The sequence below is a fragment of the Tamandua tetradactyla genome, chromosome 23, assembly GCF_023851605.1.
Source record: "Tamandua tetradactyla isolate mTamTet1 chromosome 23, mTamTet1.pri, whole genome shotgun sequence".
NCBI classification, from domain to species: Eukaryota; Metazoa; Chordata; class Mammalia; order Pilosa; family Myrmecophagidae; genus Tamandua; species Tamandua tetradactyla.
The window spans coordinates 7,943,346-7,961,538 of NC_135349.1; the positions used below are offsets into that span (position 1 = coordinate 7,943,346).

General features: G+C 48.1%; 1 protein-coding gene and 1 long non-coding RNA gene across 3 annotated transcripts; one reads left to right on the plus strand and one right to left on the minus strand.

Moving 5' to 3' along the window:
• Positions 1 to 11,887: 11,887 nt before the first annotated feature.
• Positions 11,888 to 15,679, minus strand: LOC143667013 (uncharacterized). Its single transcript, XR_013167817.1, has 2 exons — positions 14,683 to 15,679; positions 11,888 to 14,570 (listed from the first exon to the last, which is right to left on the minus strand). It is a non-coding gene; the product is annotated as an uncharacterized LOC143667013 (long non-coding RNA).
• On the plus strand, positions 15,026 to 17,845 carry LOC143666997 (gap junction gamma-3 protein-like). 2 transcript variants are annotated; one of them, XM_077140699.1, is made up of 2 exons: positions 15,026 to 15,432; positions 16,631 to 17,845. In XM_077140699.1, exons 1-2 carry the CDS (start codon positions 15,101 to 15,103, stop codon positions 17,433 to 17,435), a joined length of 1,137 nt encoding a protein of 378 aa, XP_076996814.1. In that variant the 5' UTR covers positions 15,026 to 15,100; the 3' UTR covers positions 17,436 to 17,845. The 2 variants fall into 2 exon arrangements, with proteins under 2 accessions (XP_076996814.1, XP_076996815.1); XM_077140700.1 differs by lacking the exon at positions 15,026 to 15,432 and adding an exon at positions 15,528 to 15,809.
• Positions 17,846 to 18,193: the final 348 nt, after the last annotated feature.

An 18,193-nucleotide genomic window follows, 5' to 3' on the forward strand; every position in this document is an offset into this window, starting at 1 on the left:
AAGAATAATAGCTACGATGTATGGGAGGGCTTATGACAGGTCAGATGCTTTGCTAAGCCCTTTGCAAATGCTAACTCATCTTCCTTACAACCCAGTGCAGTAGGTGTTAATCTTCTCATTGTATAGATGAGCAAGAAAGCGAAGGTAGGGCAAGGTTAAATCACTTGCCAAGATCTCTCAGCCGGTGCAAGGAAGAGGTTGAAAGGGACCTGAGGCAGCCTTGTCCCGGAGACAGACTCCCTTGCAGGCCTGCGCTTCTCCGGGGGGGTCCCTGAGCCACGTGCAGCTGCGCGTCACCATCTCCTTGGAAACTGGGCGCGGTGACCCCATCCTTCCAGGCAACGCAGATGCTGCAGCCAGACTGACCCAAGCCCCTGTCGAAACGTCTGAGCTGAGGGTGGGAAGCGGGGAGACGCACAGGGCCTGGGGAGTAGGGGCATTTGTCCAAGCAGCAGGAATTTCTCCTGGTTTCTCAATGGCGCCCTTTATACACGTCCCCAGCCCCCGGGGTCAGTGTGGGTCTCGGGGGAGGCCAAGGTTAGTTAGTGCTCGGGGCTGGAGGCGCTGAGCTCGGCCGATCCGTGTCTCAGCTTCTGACAAGACCCTGACGCACCAAGACAAACTTCTCTTTCATAATCACTTTCTGAGGATCGGCGCCAGGAGCGAAGCCCCCCAGGGGCCAGGGAGCCCTCATTCCCCGTCTTTATTCCCCCAACAATGCACGCCTTGTCTCTCTGCTGCCCGCCAGATGAGACCGGCCTCCTCCCACAGACATCTGTTGGCGACATGTGCCAAGACCTGGAGCGGCAGGGCACCCAGGGTGCAGGGGCCACCCGAGGGGAGGGCGAGTAAGGGAATGGGAAGGCGCTGGATCTCTGTTCCCCAAGAATTACGGGAGATCTCGCTCTCCCTTTCCCTCTCTTCCGCAGCCGGATGTATCGCCTGGTTTGGGGAAGAGCAAGGGCCCGCAGGGACAAGGACTGAGGAAGGGTCCGCCAAGGGGGTCTGTCACCTCCCGGCAGAGTCACCTACAGCTGCACCGGGCCCGGGATGCTACACGATACGGAGAGAAAGGAGCTAGAGCTAGTCCCAGGCCCGCCAGCACATGGGAATTTGGAGGAAACAAAGGTGTAAGCCAGTGGTTTCTTAAGATGGTGCAGATTTTACATTTGTAACATTTATAAAATCATCAGCAAATGCATTTCTCAATGCAGTTCAAAAAGATTTGACTTAGCAACAAGTTCAACTTAAAGGACGGGCAATCCAGAAGCAACAGAGCTTGGTTTCAGTGTTTCCACGCTGACCCCATTTGGCTCATTATTATCAGAATTCTCCAGTAAACGCTCCTTTCTGCACTTTTCTACGGTGTAAAGTAGAGCCATTCTGCCTGTGTATATGTGCCGTGCTGGGAAAGGTTGGAGACCTGGAGGTTGTGGGAAGTTGTTGCCCCCAAAGACCGAGTCTCACCTTTAGATGCTCTGCTGCCCCCCAGCAGGGCTCCCTAGTTGGCCGCACACCTCAACGTCCTCTCCACTTTTCCAGGGTGCTGTTCTCTGACCTTTCTCTATAGCTGATTTTCCAGGTCCAGCAAGGCTTCCCCAGTTTTCAGGCTACTGCCCACCCCCCAGATCAGGCCTTCGTCCTCTCTGATTGCGTCGGCAGGAAGGCTCAGCCACGGGGACCTGAGAGCCAGGTGCCGGAGGTGGCAGATGGTAGAAAAGCCAACTTCAGAAGACAAAGGAAGAAGCCTTCATGGTGACCCTGAAAGACATACTGTGACAAGGACAGAGACAGCCGAGGAGCGGAGGGTAGTGGATGGAAGTTAGAGGCATGCTCTTTTCACAAGCTCAAGGGACAGTCCCCATGGGGGCGTGAAAACTGGAAGCAGGAAGAGAATAACCAGAGTCCCAAAGGATCGACAAAAGACCTACCCAGGAATCCACAGACATTTCTGCATCCCCCACCTCCCCACAATGCGTCTGCTTTCCTCCTTCCATATCACGTCCCCCAGCTTCACCTCAACTCCCACGGGAAATGCTGTGAGAGTCAGGCCTGTTCTGACCTCTCGGCTCCACTCCCCACCTGTCTGGGGAGGCTTCCACCTTAGATGGTCAGGCACCGTCCAGGCATGTTGGGTGGAAAGTGCACCCGCATCCTGGCTCCTGTGGTCCCTGGCTGTTTGACAGTGAGCATGTGACTTACTGATCTGGGCTGCCTTTACATCAGTGAGTCCTCTCACGATTGTTGTGAGAATTAAATTTGACAATTCCATGTACCCCTATGAAGGGGGGATGGGGTCTCTCTGAACTGCTCTGTGCCACCATTGCCACGGTCCTATCTTGGCAATTAGGACTCACTCAGTAACGTGGCCCATAGCGTCCACAGCCCGTGCCAGGGTTGGTGTTCCTTCCCATAGACTGTCACAGCCACATCGAACCTATAGGATCCTCCAGGCCTTTTTACCATAAAGAAACAGACTCTGAAACAGTAGGTTATACACACTGTAAGATGCGGGGCAATATTAGAAGCCGGTTCCTCCGGCCTGGTGATTGGTTGATATCAAGACACGGAGGGCGGCCCACAGTGGCTCAGCAGGTAGAGTTCTCGCCTGCTGTGCTAGAGACCCGGGTTCGATTCCCGGTGCCTGCCCATGCAAAAAAGAAAAAAAAAGACACGGAATAAGGGATGGAGAAGAGCAAATGCCCCTGATGTGCAGAGAATTGGAACACAAATGAAGCAAGACTTCCAGGAGGAGAGATCGGGGAAAGGGCCTGGACCAGGTTTCATAAATAGGAGTGGATAAGGCACAGGGGACCCAGAAGGACATTGACTGGAAAGGAGAAGCGGTCAGAAGCCATGGGTCACAGGGGTGACAGACAAAAACATGAAGAGGGGAACACCAAGGACGGGGTACCAGGTACAGGTTATGTCATTTAATTCTCATAAAAACTCTATGACAAAGCTATTATTAAGACATCCATTTAGTGGTGAAGAAATTGAAGCGCAGAGAAGATAAGCCATTTATTTGCTCAAAGTCTGGTGGAGCTGCGATTTGGACCTGTCCACACTGCCTGCAAAAGCTGGATCACTAACCCTGGCTCTTGCTACCCTGGGTACAATTCTAGTTGGAGATACTGTTTCAGATAATCAGGAGGAGGAGGCTGAAGCCCCGAGAAAGTATTGCACAGATTCCAGGGGTTGGGGGTTCAGGGAAGGAAAACCAAGGGAAAAGTACTGAAAGTGGATAGTGGAGATAGGGCACCAGGGACTTGGGACCGAGACGATAAAAGCAGCATAAAAGGAGTGCTCTGCAATCACTGGACTGGGCAGGTCGGAAAGGAAAGTTGCAAATAATCTAAATAAGATTTAAACTAGTGTTTATATGGTTTGGGAATACCCAGGCCTCAGTCTTCCTGAAATACCAAAAAAGGGTCTACAGAGCGGATTTTCCTCTCCCAGCCAACTAATAGGCTCCCTCTTGTGGCAAAACGTGGTATTACTTCTAGGACTCGGGGGTCGCGGGGGCCGCGGCGGAGAGGCTCCGGGACACGCTGGCTGTGTGATCGAGAGGGGCCCAGACCGGAGGGAAGAAGCTGAGCGTGGGCACGTGGCGGGCACAGAGCAGAAAACGGGGCTGAAAGGGGTTCTGCAACGTTCGCCAGGTCGTGGGATAAGGGCTGAGAGGAGGCGGCTGGGCCCCGCGCTGGGCATCGGGCGCCTGGTTTCTCGCGTGCTCGGCCTCCTGTCGTCGCGGTGTCGCAGGCGGACTTCCAGGAGGTGGCAGCAAGGGCCGCCTGGGCCGGGGGAGTGGTGGGGGTCCGCGTTTCCCGAAACGGCGCTGGCCTTCCTCCCAGTGCGTGGGGCGTGGCCAGAGGGGTTGTCCAGACCCGTGTGCAAAGTCCCTCCTGATGGGCACCCCAGCGCGGACCGGGGAGGGGCGGGGGACCGTCTGGCACTTCACCTTGGCTGCCAAGCTAATAATGTAGCCTGCTACTGTTTCCTGGATGCCGGCAGAAGACGGAGCTTTGGGTCCGGGACAAAGGATCCTTGGTCAGGCTCTGCGACCATCAAGAGCATCGTGATGGCCACGGTGCCCCCTGGGGTGCTCCAAATCCCCGAGAGTGACTCCGAGGGGCCCAGGTGGGCGGCAGGCACAAGAGGAGTCCGGCTTCCATAGTGAGCTGTAAGCAGGCCTTGTCCCCTTGCCGAGGGCTGAGGTCGCTCCCTGCAGACCCAACCTGAACCATGGCCGGGACCCTTGCACAGGGCTTGAGGTTTTGTTTGTTTGTTTTTAACTTTTTTTTTTATTGTGTGGTATAACATATATGCAAAACAAAGAAATAAAAAAGCACACAGTTTTCAAAGCACTCTTCAACAAGTGGTTACAGGACAGATCTCAGGGTCTGTCATGGGCTGCCATAGGATTCTCTCATATTTTTCCTTCTAGCTGCTCCAGTATATAGGAGGTTAGAGGGTTTAAATACTTTTTTATCATCACAATCGGCTTTTTATTTTTTTGTGAACAATAACATATAGACAAAAAAAGCTATAAATTTCCAAGCACAGCATCACAATTAGTTGTAGAACATATTTTAGACTTTGACATGGGTTACAATTCCACAATTGTAGGTTTTTCCTTTTAGCTGCTCTAAAATATTGGAGACTAAAAGATATCAATTTAATGATTCAGCATTCATATTCATTTGTTAAATCCTATCTTCTATGTATCACCTTTGATCTTTCATTACCTCTCTTTAGGGGTGTTTGGGCTAGGGCAATTCTAAATTTTTTATATTGGAAAGGTCTGTCACTAACATGAGGTAGGGAGATGGAACTATCTGATGTTCTGGAGAGGCTGGGCCAGGCTTCAGGACTCATCTGGACCAGGGACCCATCTGGAAGTTGTAGGTTTCTGGAAAGTTGCTCTAGTGCCTGGAACCCTTGTGGAATCTTATATATTGCCCGAGGCGTTCTTTAGGATTGGTTGGCATGGCCCTGGTTGGGGGTTAGCAAGTTATGATAGGTAGCAAGGTCTACCTGAAGTTTGCATAAGAACAACCTCCAGAGTAGCCTCTCGACCCTGTTTGAACTCTCTCTGCCACTGATACTTTATTAATTACACTTCTTTTCCCCCTTTTGGTCAGGATGGAATTGTTGATCCCACAGTGCCAGACTTTTACCCCTGGATGTCATGTCCCACGCAGGGGAAAGGACAATGGTTTCACCTGCAGAGTTGGGCTTAGAGAGACTGAGGCCACATCTGATTTAACAACAGAGGTCCTCCAGAAGTAACTCTTGGGCATGCCTGTAGGCAGTCTAAGCTTCTCCACCACCTACACAAGCTTCGCAATTGGAAAGGGCTTGCGGTTTTGACACACCCAGCCAGAGGTGCAGGGCCGCTCCAGGCCCGCTGAGCATGGCGTCTCCGATGGCCCCCTCCCGACCCCTCCCACCCGGGTGCCGCGTGCAGGGTCGGCCACTTGCTCGCCCCCCCGGAGCTCTGGGCCCCCCCAATTGGCCTCTCCCCCGGTTCTGGGGACGGGGGTGGGGGTGGGGGTGGGGAGCAGAGTTGCTTCCGGATGGGCGGACACACTGATGTTTTGGTGATTCACAGACATGTGACAGGATGCCCTCTGGCTCTGCGGGTCGCCTCTGGGGACCTCGGTGCTGGAGCGGGTGTGGGCGAGTCGGTGCCCTGCCGCCTCCGATCTACGGCACCCCAGGGCGGGGGTGGGGGTGTGTGGGGGGTGGCAGCGAGCGTTCCCAGCCCCCGCTCCGTGCCAGGACCCCTGCGGGGGCCTGGTGCCCTCCCGGGCCCTGCACCCACCCCACCCCCGGCGTCAGCGGGTCGCGTCCTGCCCCAGCAGCGGTCCCTCGCCTCGGTGACTCCAGGCCTCTCAGCAGGGCCTTTTCTGTTCCCAGAGCTCCTCGCTCGTGGCCGGGGGTGGGGGTGGGGGGGCATGTGGGAGGGGCGATCAGTAAAGACACGCCCCTGGTGGGTGCGTCCTCCAAGGGCTGGGGTGGGGCACATTAAAACACGCCATGGGGTCTTTATTTCCCCGCTGCACGGGGTCCTCTTGAAATGAACCGGCAAACGGGGCGCTGGGGAACGCACCGATCTCCTAAGAAGCCAGGGTCTGCCACGCCCGAGGAAGGCGCTAGGGGGAGGGCTGCACCCCGAGCCCTGCGGTGGGGGCCCCTGGGTGCTGCACCCCGGCCTCCATTTGACTCCTGAGTGAGAATAAGGCACCTGATCTCATTCAGGTAAAAATTTTAAAAAGGCCACCTGCATCGGATGGGATCTCTTTGGGAGAAGGGCGTTTCCAAAAGACGCAAACAACCTGCAGGGGTTTCCAAAACAATGGCACACGCTCTGCGCGGTGGCCGCTGCTAAGCCACACCCCGTGATGCAACTAGTTTGGGCCCACGGGAGACAGCTTACCAGAATGGACAGGCTTACCACAGTCATCGATGTGCATCTGCTCCCCGCTTTGTAAGGACACCCCCCCCCCCCTCCCCGGTAAAATGGAAACTTAGTATCAGCGGATGAGAACGTGTCCCCACTTGCTTTTCTGGTCGGGTCCTGCCTGAGCTTCTGCATTCTACCCCGCGGGTGGCGCTCCCTTTTGCTTTCTGAAAGGAAGGCTGCCCAGTGCTTTCAGATCCTAAATTGAATGCGAAGTTTTTCTTTCCTCACATACAAATAAAGCCAGGATCGCCTCACAGGCAATGGAGCATGTATCAATATAAAGCAATTTCTTAAAAGGCAAAAAAAAAAAGAGTTCCTGATGTCATTTCCAACCCCCTGACTCCCTTTGTGCCAGTAGAAGCTGAGAAGGAGGGAGAAGTTACCTAATAAGCTCCGGGAGAGCTACTCAGAGCCTCAGCAGGGCTCTTCCTTCTCCCTGTGTGCCCCCCGCCCCCGCTCTCACCCCCACCCCATTCGCTCAACAAAGCCACTTTTCTGATCCAAACAGAAGCCCATGTCTAAAAATGGTTCCAGGAGCTTCCTGGCAGCAGAGCAATCTTTGATGAAATAGCTTACCGGAAGGCTTTTCCTTGATATGATGCAAGACCAAATCATGGTTTACTGTAATTATGGTCAGTGTTTTGAGTAGTTTAGCAGGTACAGCACAACAACAGAAGCTAAAACATTGTGCTGCTGTCTTCAGTTCCGACTTTCCTTTTGCACTGCCTGATAACTCTGGGGCTCTCCAGTGAAGATCGTGAATCTAAGTGCTGTGTTTAGGTCATAAGAGGTCTAAATAGAAAATTCAGTCCTTTCCAAGCTCTAAAAGTCAATCTAGAACTGATTTTTTTAAATGTATTTTATCCAAAGAATTGAATTAATAATGTCAGTAATTGAATTAATAATAAGTAAAAGTAACAATTTTATGTCAATAAAAAAAAAAGCCAGGTATTACAGACAACCAATGAAACAAAATCTATTTTAATAAAAACCTTGAATTTTCAGTGGGAAATCGCTAGATTCCCAAAAAAGGATGGCAGATTGAACATATGCATTTACTTTCACTCCAGCCCACTAAAATCCAAGTGTGTGTGTGTGTGTGTGTGTGTGTGTGTGTGTGTGTGTGTGTTTAAGGCATAAACCCAAAAGGGCCAGGAGTGTGGGCGAGGAGACAACCACAGTATGATTTGGGAAGTGGTGATGGACAAGAGAACTGGGAGACATCATCCTAGACTGAAAACTGGGAAAACTTAAAACCAAAGCTTTACACCTCAGACAATGGCAGTACCAAGGTACTTTGGAAGTGATGGTCAAAAGGATGAATAAGAAGGACTAGTTGAAAGTGTGTTTAAGAAGCTACTAGAGTCCCAGGCCCCTTTCCCCATCTCCAAACAGCAGGGAAATTGCTGTAAGACATTGCTGCAAGATTAAAGATTATTCTTTAGAGAGGATAAAACAAGGGCTCTGAATTGGGGATGTCCAGTTTGGCTGAAAACAGAGGTTTCAAAGAAAACTCAGGTATGGAGAAACTAAATTCTTGTACATGGAGACTCCCTGTGCCCCCAGCCCCCTTTCCTCACTGGGTTCCCAGATTACTGGCCCCCAGGCCTTCTTGCAGACCCTGCTCCAGGCACAAGATTGGAAGAATTCTTTCTGAGGAACCCAATCGACCCAAAAGGAAAAGATCTGAAGACACTGAGCTTCCCCAACTAAATGGCCAGCTCAGTCTATACTGATTCTTACAGTATCCACTCAAAGCTTCCAACCAGCTTTTCAGACTTCCTGTCCCTTCCTCTTAAATGCGGACACTCAGTGATGGACAGGCATCAGGGGAAAGGGTCTAACAAGACCTAAGCAAACAAGAGTTAAAAAGCAAAGTGGAGGAAGCCGTTCGTGCAAGAAGATAATTTCTTAAAAAATAAATGTTAAAACCAATATGCCCAGAGAGATTAGGCATTGCAACCAGGAAACAAGAAGAGAATGTTTTGTTTTTTATTTAAGAAACGAATAGGCAGAGAATGTCCTTAGAAATTAGGCATATGAAAGCAGAATTTTAGAAATTTAATAGAAAGGTCAGCATATATAGATGAAGGAATCTCTCAGGAACTATAGCAAATTAAATAAATAAAAAGAAAATAGGAGAGAACAGATAGGAAAATAAACCAGTTCAAGGGGTTCAACAGCTATACATAGAAGTTCCATAAAGAAAAAATAAGGGATAGACTCATATTAAAGCCTATCATTAGGAAATTTCAAAAAGCTAGAGAAAAGAAAAAAATTTACAAACTGTTTCAGTTTGCTAAGGCTGCTGGAATGCCTTATCAGAAATGGGTTGGCTTTTATAGTGGGGATTTATACTGTTCTTAGGTCATGAAAATGTCCCAATTAAGGCATCAACAGGATGGCACCTGGATTCTGAAGACAGGATGCTGGCATCAAGGACAGCTCTGTCACATGGAAAGGCACTTGGCCAGCGTTTGCTTAGCTCCCAGGTTTTGTTGCTTTCAGCTTCTGGTTCCAGTGTCTTCCTATCTGAGCTTCCATGGGTCCACTCTTAACGTCTCCTCTCTGAGCTTCTCTTAATTTCATCATTCAGCTTCTCTTTTATCCTCTCATAAAGGACTCCAGAAAAAAGATTAAGACCCACATTGAATGGGCTGCGTCACATCTCAGCTGAAATAACAACCAAAAGATTCCACCCGCAATAGGCATGTACCCACAGGAAAGGATTGAAAGAACATGGCCTTCTCTGGGATACAGAGCAGCTTCAAACTACCACACAAGCTTCCAGAGGGGAAAATACACAGATCATACACTAAAGAATCTAAAATCATAATAGCTTCAGACATTTCAAAGGCACCAGTGAAAGCTAGAAGATAACGAAGCGATGCCTTCAGCTTTCTGAAGGAAAACGATTTCTAATGTAAGATTCCATTTTTCCAAGTTTCTAGGCAAACTTTCAAACAAAGAAAGGTAAATAAAGAAATTTTAAGCCATATGAGTGCCCCCCAAATTTACCTCTGGAGATTTCTTGATATTGGGCTCCATCAAAATGAAAAATGAACTGAGGGAGAAAGATATATATATGGGATTAAGGAAACAGGAGCTCCTACATAGGAGAGAGAGAAAAGAATTCCCAGGATGGTGATGATAAAGGAAGATCCCAGCTGTGGGTCTGTAAAAACAAGCTGCTCGGAAGAATCTAGGAAGGACTTCTTCAGAAAGATAACTTAGTCAAATAGCTAAGACTTCTCACTGTCTTGAGATGAGATTAATATGACTGGTGAGGAGTTTGCAGTTGAATTAGTCATAAGAACATGGAAAAGTAGTAATTAATGGCTCCAGGGAAATGAAGAAGTTATATGGGAAAGTAAAAGTAATTATAGTTTACTACATAGCTGAGCTATTAAAGATATTACATAATCGTAATAATAAAAGCAAAAAATAGATCTAACCAAAATCATAATTTGTTGCTAGGAGGATGGATAAGAAATGGGCTTGTGTGTGGTGGGGTTGGGAAAGGAGAGAGGCTTAATGTCCTCATCTTCAAGGATATTGACTTTATAACACCTCACATTGAAACATCAAGAAACATTGTATTCTATGAAACTTATTCCTGCAAAGGAGAAGCTAAGCCTATTTATTATCATGCCTAAGAGTCCCTCCCAGAGAATCTCTTTTGTTGCTCAGAAGTAGCCTCCCCATCTAAGCCAACTCGGCAGGGGAACTCACTGCCCTTCCCCCTTTGATCAATAAGGCTTTCTCAATCCCATGATGCTGGGTGCCAGCTCATCCCCGGGAGTCATGTGCCACGTTATGAGGGAAATTTACACCCTTGGGAGTCAGCTGGTCAATGAGAGGGAGGGGTAAGGGGTTTGAGATGTTTGAGTTTTTTCTTTTTATTTCTTTTTCTGGAGTGATGCAAATGTTCTAAAAATGATCATGGTGATGAATACACAACTATGTGATGATATTGTGAGCCATTGATTGTATACTTTGGATGGATTAAATGTGGATGAAGATATCTCAATGAAAATATTTTTTTTAAGAGAAGCATTTTATTTAGAGACATGGAGGTAAATTCCTCCAAAATAATCAGTTAAAAGATGTGAGAATCATTGAGTGTAAAATGAAGAAAGATAAATGTTTAAGAAGCCATATGACTTTGCATATACCAAGCATTGAAAAATATACCTAATGTCTTAAGCAAATAATTTTTACCAGGAAATGATTGACACAGGATAAAAGTCTAAGAAGGAGGAGAAAGAATATAGAACTATTAAACTTTACCATCAGGGAATCCCCTGATACTGTGTCAAACTTTAGGGACACCCAAATCAATAGGCCATACCCTCGATCGTGAGGCTTACTCTTGTGAAGCTTATGTAGGTAGCATAGAAGCTTAGACTACCTACACGCATGCCTAAGAGTTTCTTCTGGAGGACCTCTGTTGTTGCTCAGATGTGGCCTCAGTCTCTCTAAGCCCAACTCTGCAAGTGAAATCATTGCCCTCCCCCTACTCGGGACATGACATTCAGGGGTGAAATTCTCCCTGGTAATATGGGAGATGACACCCATTGATGAATCTAGACTTGGCACCATGGGACCAACAATTACATCCTGACCAAAATGGGGAAAAGAAGTGTAACTAATAAAGTATCAGTGGTACTAGAGTAACTTTCCAGAAACCTACAGCCTCCAGATGGGTCCCTGGCCCAGATAAGTTCTGACAGCTAGCCCTGCCTCTCCAGAATATCAGATAGTTCCATCTCCTTACCCCATATTAGTGACAGACCCTTCCAATATCAAAAATTAAGAATTGCCATAGCCCAAATAACCTTGAAGAGGGGTATGGAAAGATCAAAGGTGATGGTGGAGTTATACATAGAAGATAGGATTTAACAAATGAATATGAATGTTGAATCATTAAATTGATATCTTTCAATTTCCAGTATTTCAGATTAACTAGAAGTAAAAACCTAAAATTGTAACCCATGTCAGAGTCTGAAATATGTTGTACAACTAATTGTGGTGCTGTGCTTGGAAATTTATAGCTTTTTTGTATATATGTTATTGTTCACAAAAAAAGAAGGAAAAAAAGGCGATTGTGATGATAAAAAAATATTTAAGCCCTCTAACCTCCTATATTCTGGAGCAGCTAGAAGGAAAAATCTGAGAGGATGGTATGGTAGCCCATGACAAACTCTGGGATCTGTCCTGAAACTACTTGTTGAATAGTACTTTGAAAACTATTGCTTTTTTTTTTTTTATTTCTTTGCTTTGTATAAGTATACATAGCAAAGATACATAGTATAAAAAATACATAGCATACATAGTATAACACATTATACTATACAATAAAAGAAGTTAAAAAAAGTCTAAGAAGGGAAAATTGCACAAAGATAAGGTAATCAGAACTGATAATGTTGAAGTTTATTCTAAACAAAAGTTTGACTCAAGCTTCAACTTTTGTATAGCTTTACTATAAAGTAAACATGAACAAATGGCATGGAACATGAAAAAATAACATGAATAGTAAAATTAAATACAAAAATTAAAAAATGGAAATGGAGTTGATTCCATAAGATGAAGCCAGGCCAGCTGAGAGAAGAGGGTAGATGGCCCAATGGAAGGAAAAGACGAAGGCTTAGAGGCATGAAATAGCTTTCCTCAGAATCTGACGTGACCCACTATAATACTTTCAGAAGCTCCAGGTTGAAGGTGAGGAGGAGAGGGAGGGGAACGGACATTGTCAGTCCACTCCTGAGACCTGGGAAAGGTCTGAGTTCTGATTCTGCCCTCCTGGACTGGCCTGGGTGAGCCCTGGTCCTTGAGCTCATTCGCGGCTTAGTGGTTTTCTTCTTACACCTTTTCGGTAGGCAATCTATGGAAAGTCTGCCTTTGACAAATGTATCCTGTTTATGGAGGAGAATAATGAAATAACTCAGAAGGGAAAAAAAAAAACTCAGTCAGTGACATGTCAAAACAATATATGACCCTTTGACCAGTTAAAGAACAAGTGACAGGATGAAATTTCAGCTCAATGACGAAACCTAAAAGTCAACAACAAACTGGGCAGGCCTCGGGCAAACTGGAAGAGAGCTCTGGCTTGGAGTGCAAGGAGGCAGACGCCAGAGAAAACTTCCTGGAGGGGAGGTGGGGAGAGAGAGAGAGAGAGAGAGAAAAGAAGGGAAGATTCCAAACATCCTGTACCCGTTATTGAAAATTGATTGTGGTGATGAATGTACAATTATGTGATGATACTGCGAGCCATTGAGCCATTGATGGTCTATATTGGATGGATTATATGGTGTGTGAATATATATCAATAAAATTGCATTTATAAAAAAAAGGAAAAAAGAGAGGCAGCATCAGACACATTTGAGGGTTATTGAGGCCACTTCGGTAGAAACAGAGTTCATGAAGAAGATTGAGGGATTGGGTACGTGGGTGTGAAAAATTCACAAGGGTGACTGGAATCTGATTTTGGAGAGTCCTAAGCCAATGTGTTTGAGAAACATCCCATTATTGGGTCTTTTCTTCAGCCTGTGTTCTCTGCATGCCCCATACAACTAGGTCAGCAGTTGTTAACTTTTTTATGCTGTCTACATTTTTTTTTGTCAACTATTTTCAGAATAATTTTTCAATAGGCTTTTTTTTTTGGTGGTGGAGGGCACGGCAGTGGTGCATGATCTGGAATCGAACCCGGGTCTCCGGCATGGCAGGCGAGAACTTGGCCACTGAGCACCGTTGCCCTCGTTGTACAATTCTTTTACCTTTGATGAACATTTCATTCTGGTTGACCACAGGAAATGGCTCAGCTACTTTACCCACCTCTGCTCACCACAATCTTCAAGAATGTATCTAAAACACCTATATTTCCATCCTTTTAGATCCAATCTGGCTGATAACCAATCCCAGGTCCCTCCCAACCCATTTCTCGGAGCAAATGTTGCCTGAAAACAATCCTTGTACCACTTTCTAGATGAATTAGAATCCTCAGTTGCTAGAAACAGAATCTGTCTCTGCCTTAAGCAGAGATGGATTCATTTATCAGGTAACTCAAAAGTCAACGGAGAGGAGGGAAAACCCAGGTTCAAATTGGGTCATGAGGACACTTGCCAAAATCACAGCGTGACCTAGTCTTGTGAACGCACGGCTGCTACCCACAGCAGACACCGGACACAAATGCTAGGGCAGATGGCATCGCCCTTGGGATGTTTCTCAAACCTCCAGGGCTCCAGAGTACGTTTGTATCTGGAGATAGGTAAAGATCTGCACTAGAGATTCTCATCTCGGGTCACGAACATACATTGATTCCTGGCTCAACGTGAGACAGAGGTAATTCCAGAAACTCCCTTCTGAAGGCCAAATTGGGAAAGGAAAGTGCTTCCCAAAGGGCATTCCTCGGGGTTCCTAGAAGTTTGGGAATGGGGAACTTCTGCTTCACTATGAACCTCTAAAAGGCTCTGACCTATAAATCTTACTTCTCACCCTGGGTCTAGCCTGTCCTTTGCCATAATGTATTTGCTCCATTTCTGCACTTCTCACCCAATACTCCTAATTCTCGCCTGCTCTGTTTCAGGGACTCCAGTTTGGCTTTGAACTCCAACTCACAGAGCCCACTTAAGGCACCAGTCAGGAAACTGACAACGAAAGCACGCTTCCTTGGCAAAATGTGTCCGTCAGGAGAGCTTTGCAGCTGCAAGGGATGGCATGCCTGACCAAAGAGTTTGCTTCAATCTTAAGAGATGGTTTTGCTACCTCCTAGTGCTCCTGAGCAGCTCTGGGTCAGCTTCGGTATGATTTTTCAGGGGCTCCTCCCTACTGGTCACAGAATGGGTTCAGTAAGTTTTAGGGTCATGTCCTCAAAGCCTGTGTTCAAAGCCCAGACGCAAGAAGGGGGTGGGTGGTGGGTAAGAGAACACCGAAAATGGCTTCTTTCTCCAAAAACACCAATCTTTCACTTCCCTCCAAGCACCCTCTAAAGCCCAACCACCAACTTCCCTTTACATCTCACTAGCTCTGCACATACCATGCCAAGAACCCTTCTTTCTTGAGATCAGCAGTTTTCTGTCAATTCCTGAGTACACCCGAGGGGCTTTATAGCAAAAAAAAAAAAAGAGCAAAGAGAAAAGTGCTTTTTCATAGCTGAACCAACAGTGACACATAGAAAAGCACATATAATGCCAAAAAGCAAGAACCCTACTTACACATCCCAGCCCTGCCGCAAACATTAGGAATAAAACCAGATGACTATTTCACTATTCTTCGGTGTTACTCTGGAAGTTCTAGCTAATTCCTGAAGACAAGGGAGAATGAGAAGCTGGAATATTAAAAATAGTGAAATTAATAACACCTATTAGCAGAGGACATGTTTTCCTAATTATAAAACCAATGGCAAATTTACCAGATACGTAAGAAAGTTCAGAAATGTGGATGATAAATAAATATGCAAAAAAATCAGCAGCTTTCTTATAAACTGACGCAAAACAGAAAATATTAAAGAAAAAAGCAACACATTCACCATACCACTAAAAGGATTAAAATACCCGGGAATGAATGGACCTTCTCCTCGGGGTTTCTGAGGCACTGGTGTTCTGGTTTACATAGGTTTTTCTTTTGCAACCAATGACCCACCTTTTTGCCCACTATTTGCCCCTTCTCTTTAGGAACCCGGGTAGGAGGCTCTCCGTGCCCTCCTGCCTCAGCTCGGTGGCGCCTCCCACCCAGGCCTCCGCTCTGCCCACCCAGGTGATTGGGGTCAGGGGTGAGGTGGGGACTAGGGAACCAAAGGAGTCAACCTGCAGTGGCTTGAGAAGCGATGGTGATGTAAGAATTGGCAATATCCAGTGTCAGCGTTTTTTTCCAGAAGTTCTGCTGAGAAATGAAGATGAAAGAAGAGTGGTGGCTGCAAGAGGTCTAAAGAAGGACACAGGATGTTTGGAGGCAAAGACTGGAAGGTGAGGCGGGTATCTGGGATCCACACTCCTCCACGCTGGTTAGGCGCCGTGCATGTCCTGGGCTCTGAGACCTGACCCTGCCACAGCTTTCCTCCCAGCTGTCCCCTCCCTGGCGCCCTCCCTGCCTCGTGCAGATTCCAAGATTAACTCTCTAGCCCATCCCTTTCTCAGGACACCACAGATCTGCTGCGATCATAAACAGCTGGGACGCCTCCAGCTGACTAAGGCTGCTGGAATGAAAAGGGGAGGAGGAGGAGGAGGTGGGAGGGTGGTGGCAGGGAAGAGGCGGGATTCTGGGAAGCCCCAGTGTGAGGGCTCCTTTCCCTGCAAACTTCCACCGCTCCCACCGTCCACCGAAGTCCAGCTCAGGCCTCCGGGTGAGTGACAGGAGCAAAGAGAGGGAGGAGGAGGCCAGGACGTGGTGGCTGAAGGGTGGCCCTGCGAGCAGCTTCTCAATTTTGTCTCTCCTTCTGTTGAGCTGATTATTTGACTTTCTTCCACGTTCTTCCAGCTTTTTACTCTCCTTTGGATGGATCTAATTTCCATTCTTATATTTTGGGTCGCTTTGTTATTTGTCAATTTCAGTTAGATTACCTGTTCACGTCTGTCTGCATCTGAGCTTGAATTTCTTAGATGGTCCCTGACATATGAATTAGATGATACGTCCATTGCATTTTTAGGCACTAAGCGGATGTATTCCAAATTTTCCATCTTTTTCTGTTTTGTTTTTACAAAAATGTTTCCAGAGATAAGCCCTCCCTGAGTTCCTGTGCCATTGAACACTCTCTTTAATGACACAGTCACATTCTAGTGGGACCTTATTTTCTCCCTTGACCCATCCTGGAATGGAAACAGATCTTCCAAGTCTCAAGGATTGCCATCATCAAGGCGGTACCTCCTACCACCTGTCCCCTGTAGGTGGCCCTAAGGCCAGGTGACCGCGCAGCCTGTGAGCAGTGTGAGATGTCAACAGGCACGGACCTCTGGGGCAACCTGGGTCCCTTGCACAACCTAAAGAGGGAGTCATTTCTGCAGTTCTTCCTTGGGAACTGCACGGCACAAAAGACCATCCCCATCGCATACGGGAGGGAGAAGGAGGGCAGCTGATAGGACTCAGGCCAGATGATCCCCACAGCCCTGGGAGCCACTGATGTGACGTCAGTCACTTGTGATAACCTTTTTTCTCTGCCCCTTACAGGATGTGCAGCCGTTTCCTGCGGCGGCTGCTGGCTGAGGAGAGCCGGCCCTCCACCCCTGTGGGGCGGCTCCTGCTTCCTGTGCTCCTGGGATTCCGTGTCGCCCTGCTGGCTGCCGCTGGGCCCGGGGTCTACGGCGACGAGCAGAGCGAATTTGAGTGTAACACCCAGCAGCCGGGTTGCAAGGCCACCTGCTTCGATGCCATGCACCCGCTGTCCCCACTGCGCTTCTGGGCCTTCCAGGTCATCCTGGTGGCCGTGCCTAGTGCACTGTACTTGACTTTTACCCTGTATCACGTGGTCTGGCATTGGGAAGAACCAGGAAAGGTGAGGGAGGAGGAGGAGGCCCTGATCCTAGAAGGGGAGAGGAGCAGAGATGCTGCCAGAAGCCGCAGGCTGCTCTGGGCCTATGTGGCACAGCTGGGGGCTCGACTCGTCCTGGAGGGGGCAACCCTGGGGGTGCAGTACCATCTCTATGGGGTCCACGTGCCCATCCTCTTTGACTGCCTTAGAATGCCCTGTCCCTATAGCGTAACCTGCATCTCGCCCCGCTCCTCTGAGAAATCCGTCTTCCTGAAGACTATGCTTGGGGTCAGTGGGCTCTGTTTCTTCTCCACCCTTTTGGAGCTTGTGCTCCTGGCCCTGGGGAGATGGTCCAGGAGGCTGGGGAACTCCCTAGGTGTGTCTCTGCCCTCCAGTCACACCCTTACACGGGCAGCACAAAGAGCATCCATCAGCCATTCTAGCCCCTCTGCCTGGCCAGCCTTGTGCCTCCCTGGAGACCACGTGCCCAGGCCCCATGAATAAGGAACATTGCAGACCCAATCCTCTGGCAGTGGACATGGCCAGGTGGATGGAACCCTTCACCCAGTGGGCCAAACCATTTCTCTGGGATTGCTGGGTGCACGAGCAGGGAAGAGAGGCATGCTGGGAGTGCTGGATGGTCACCTGTCCCATGTCCAGGTGGGAAATGAGACTGTGTGTCTGGAGAGAGAAAATTGGAAAAGGTGAAAAGAAGAAACTTGAGACAGATCCTGCAGGCCCAGGCAAAGACAGACACACAGCCAGAGAGGTGGGACAGCAGCATGGGTGCCTGCTTCCCTTCGCTGCCAAATGCTTTCTAATTTCTGGTCCCACTGCTCCGAGCATGTCCTTCCTTTCTTGGGTAGCATGACATGCCCATGCCCATTAAATAAATGTCTGTATTTTTTTCTTGCTACCTTGTCTTGATCATTTTTCCTGTTCCCAATTAATTCCTGACCACGAACATCACTTGTATCGAGCCATGGGTTGTGGGAAAAAAGAAACTACAGAACCAGGTGAGGTGTCCAGGCTTGTAGCACATCACGAGGACATGCACGCCTTGGGAGGGGAGGCAACCACTCTGCTGTCACCTAAGTCTTGTGAAGCCCAGACAACATGCCCTTGCAATAACAGACTTTGCTCTTCAGAACTCAAAGCTATCAGAGCAATCCTGTCCCTCACTGGAGGTTTAACTAAACCACAGTAAGAAAAGACCTCCTCCATCTGCTGCCTTGCTTTACTTAAGCACAGGCAACTTCCCA

Bases quoted from the DNA above. Each gene is read 5' to 3' on its own strand.
- LOC143666997 (XM_077140699.1), top strand. From the start codon at position 15,101: ATGACCCACCTTTTTGCCCACTATTTGCCCCTTCTCTTTAGGAACCCG. The intron at 15,433-16,630 runs GTGAGGCGGGTA...TGCCCCTTACAG, and splicing joins TTGGAGGCAAAGACTGGAAG to GATGTGCAGCCGTTTCCTGC.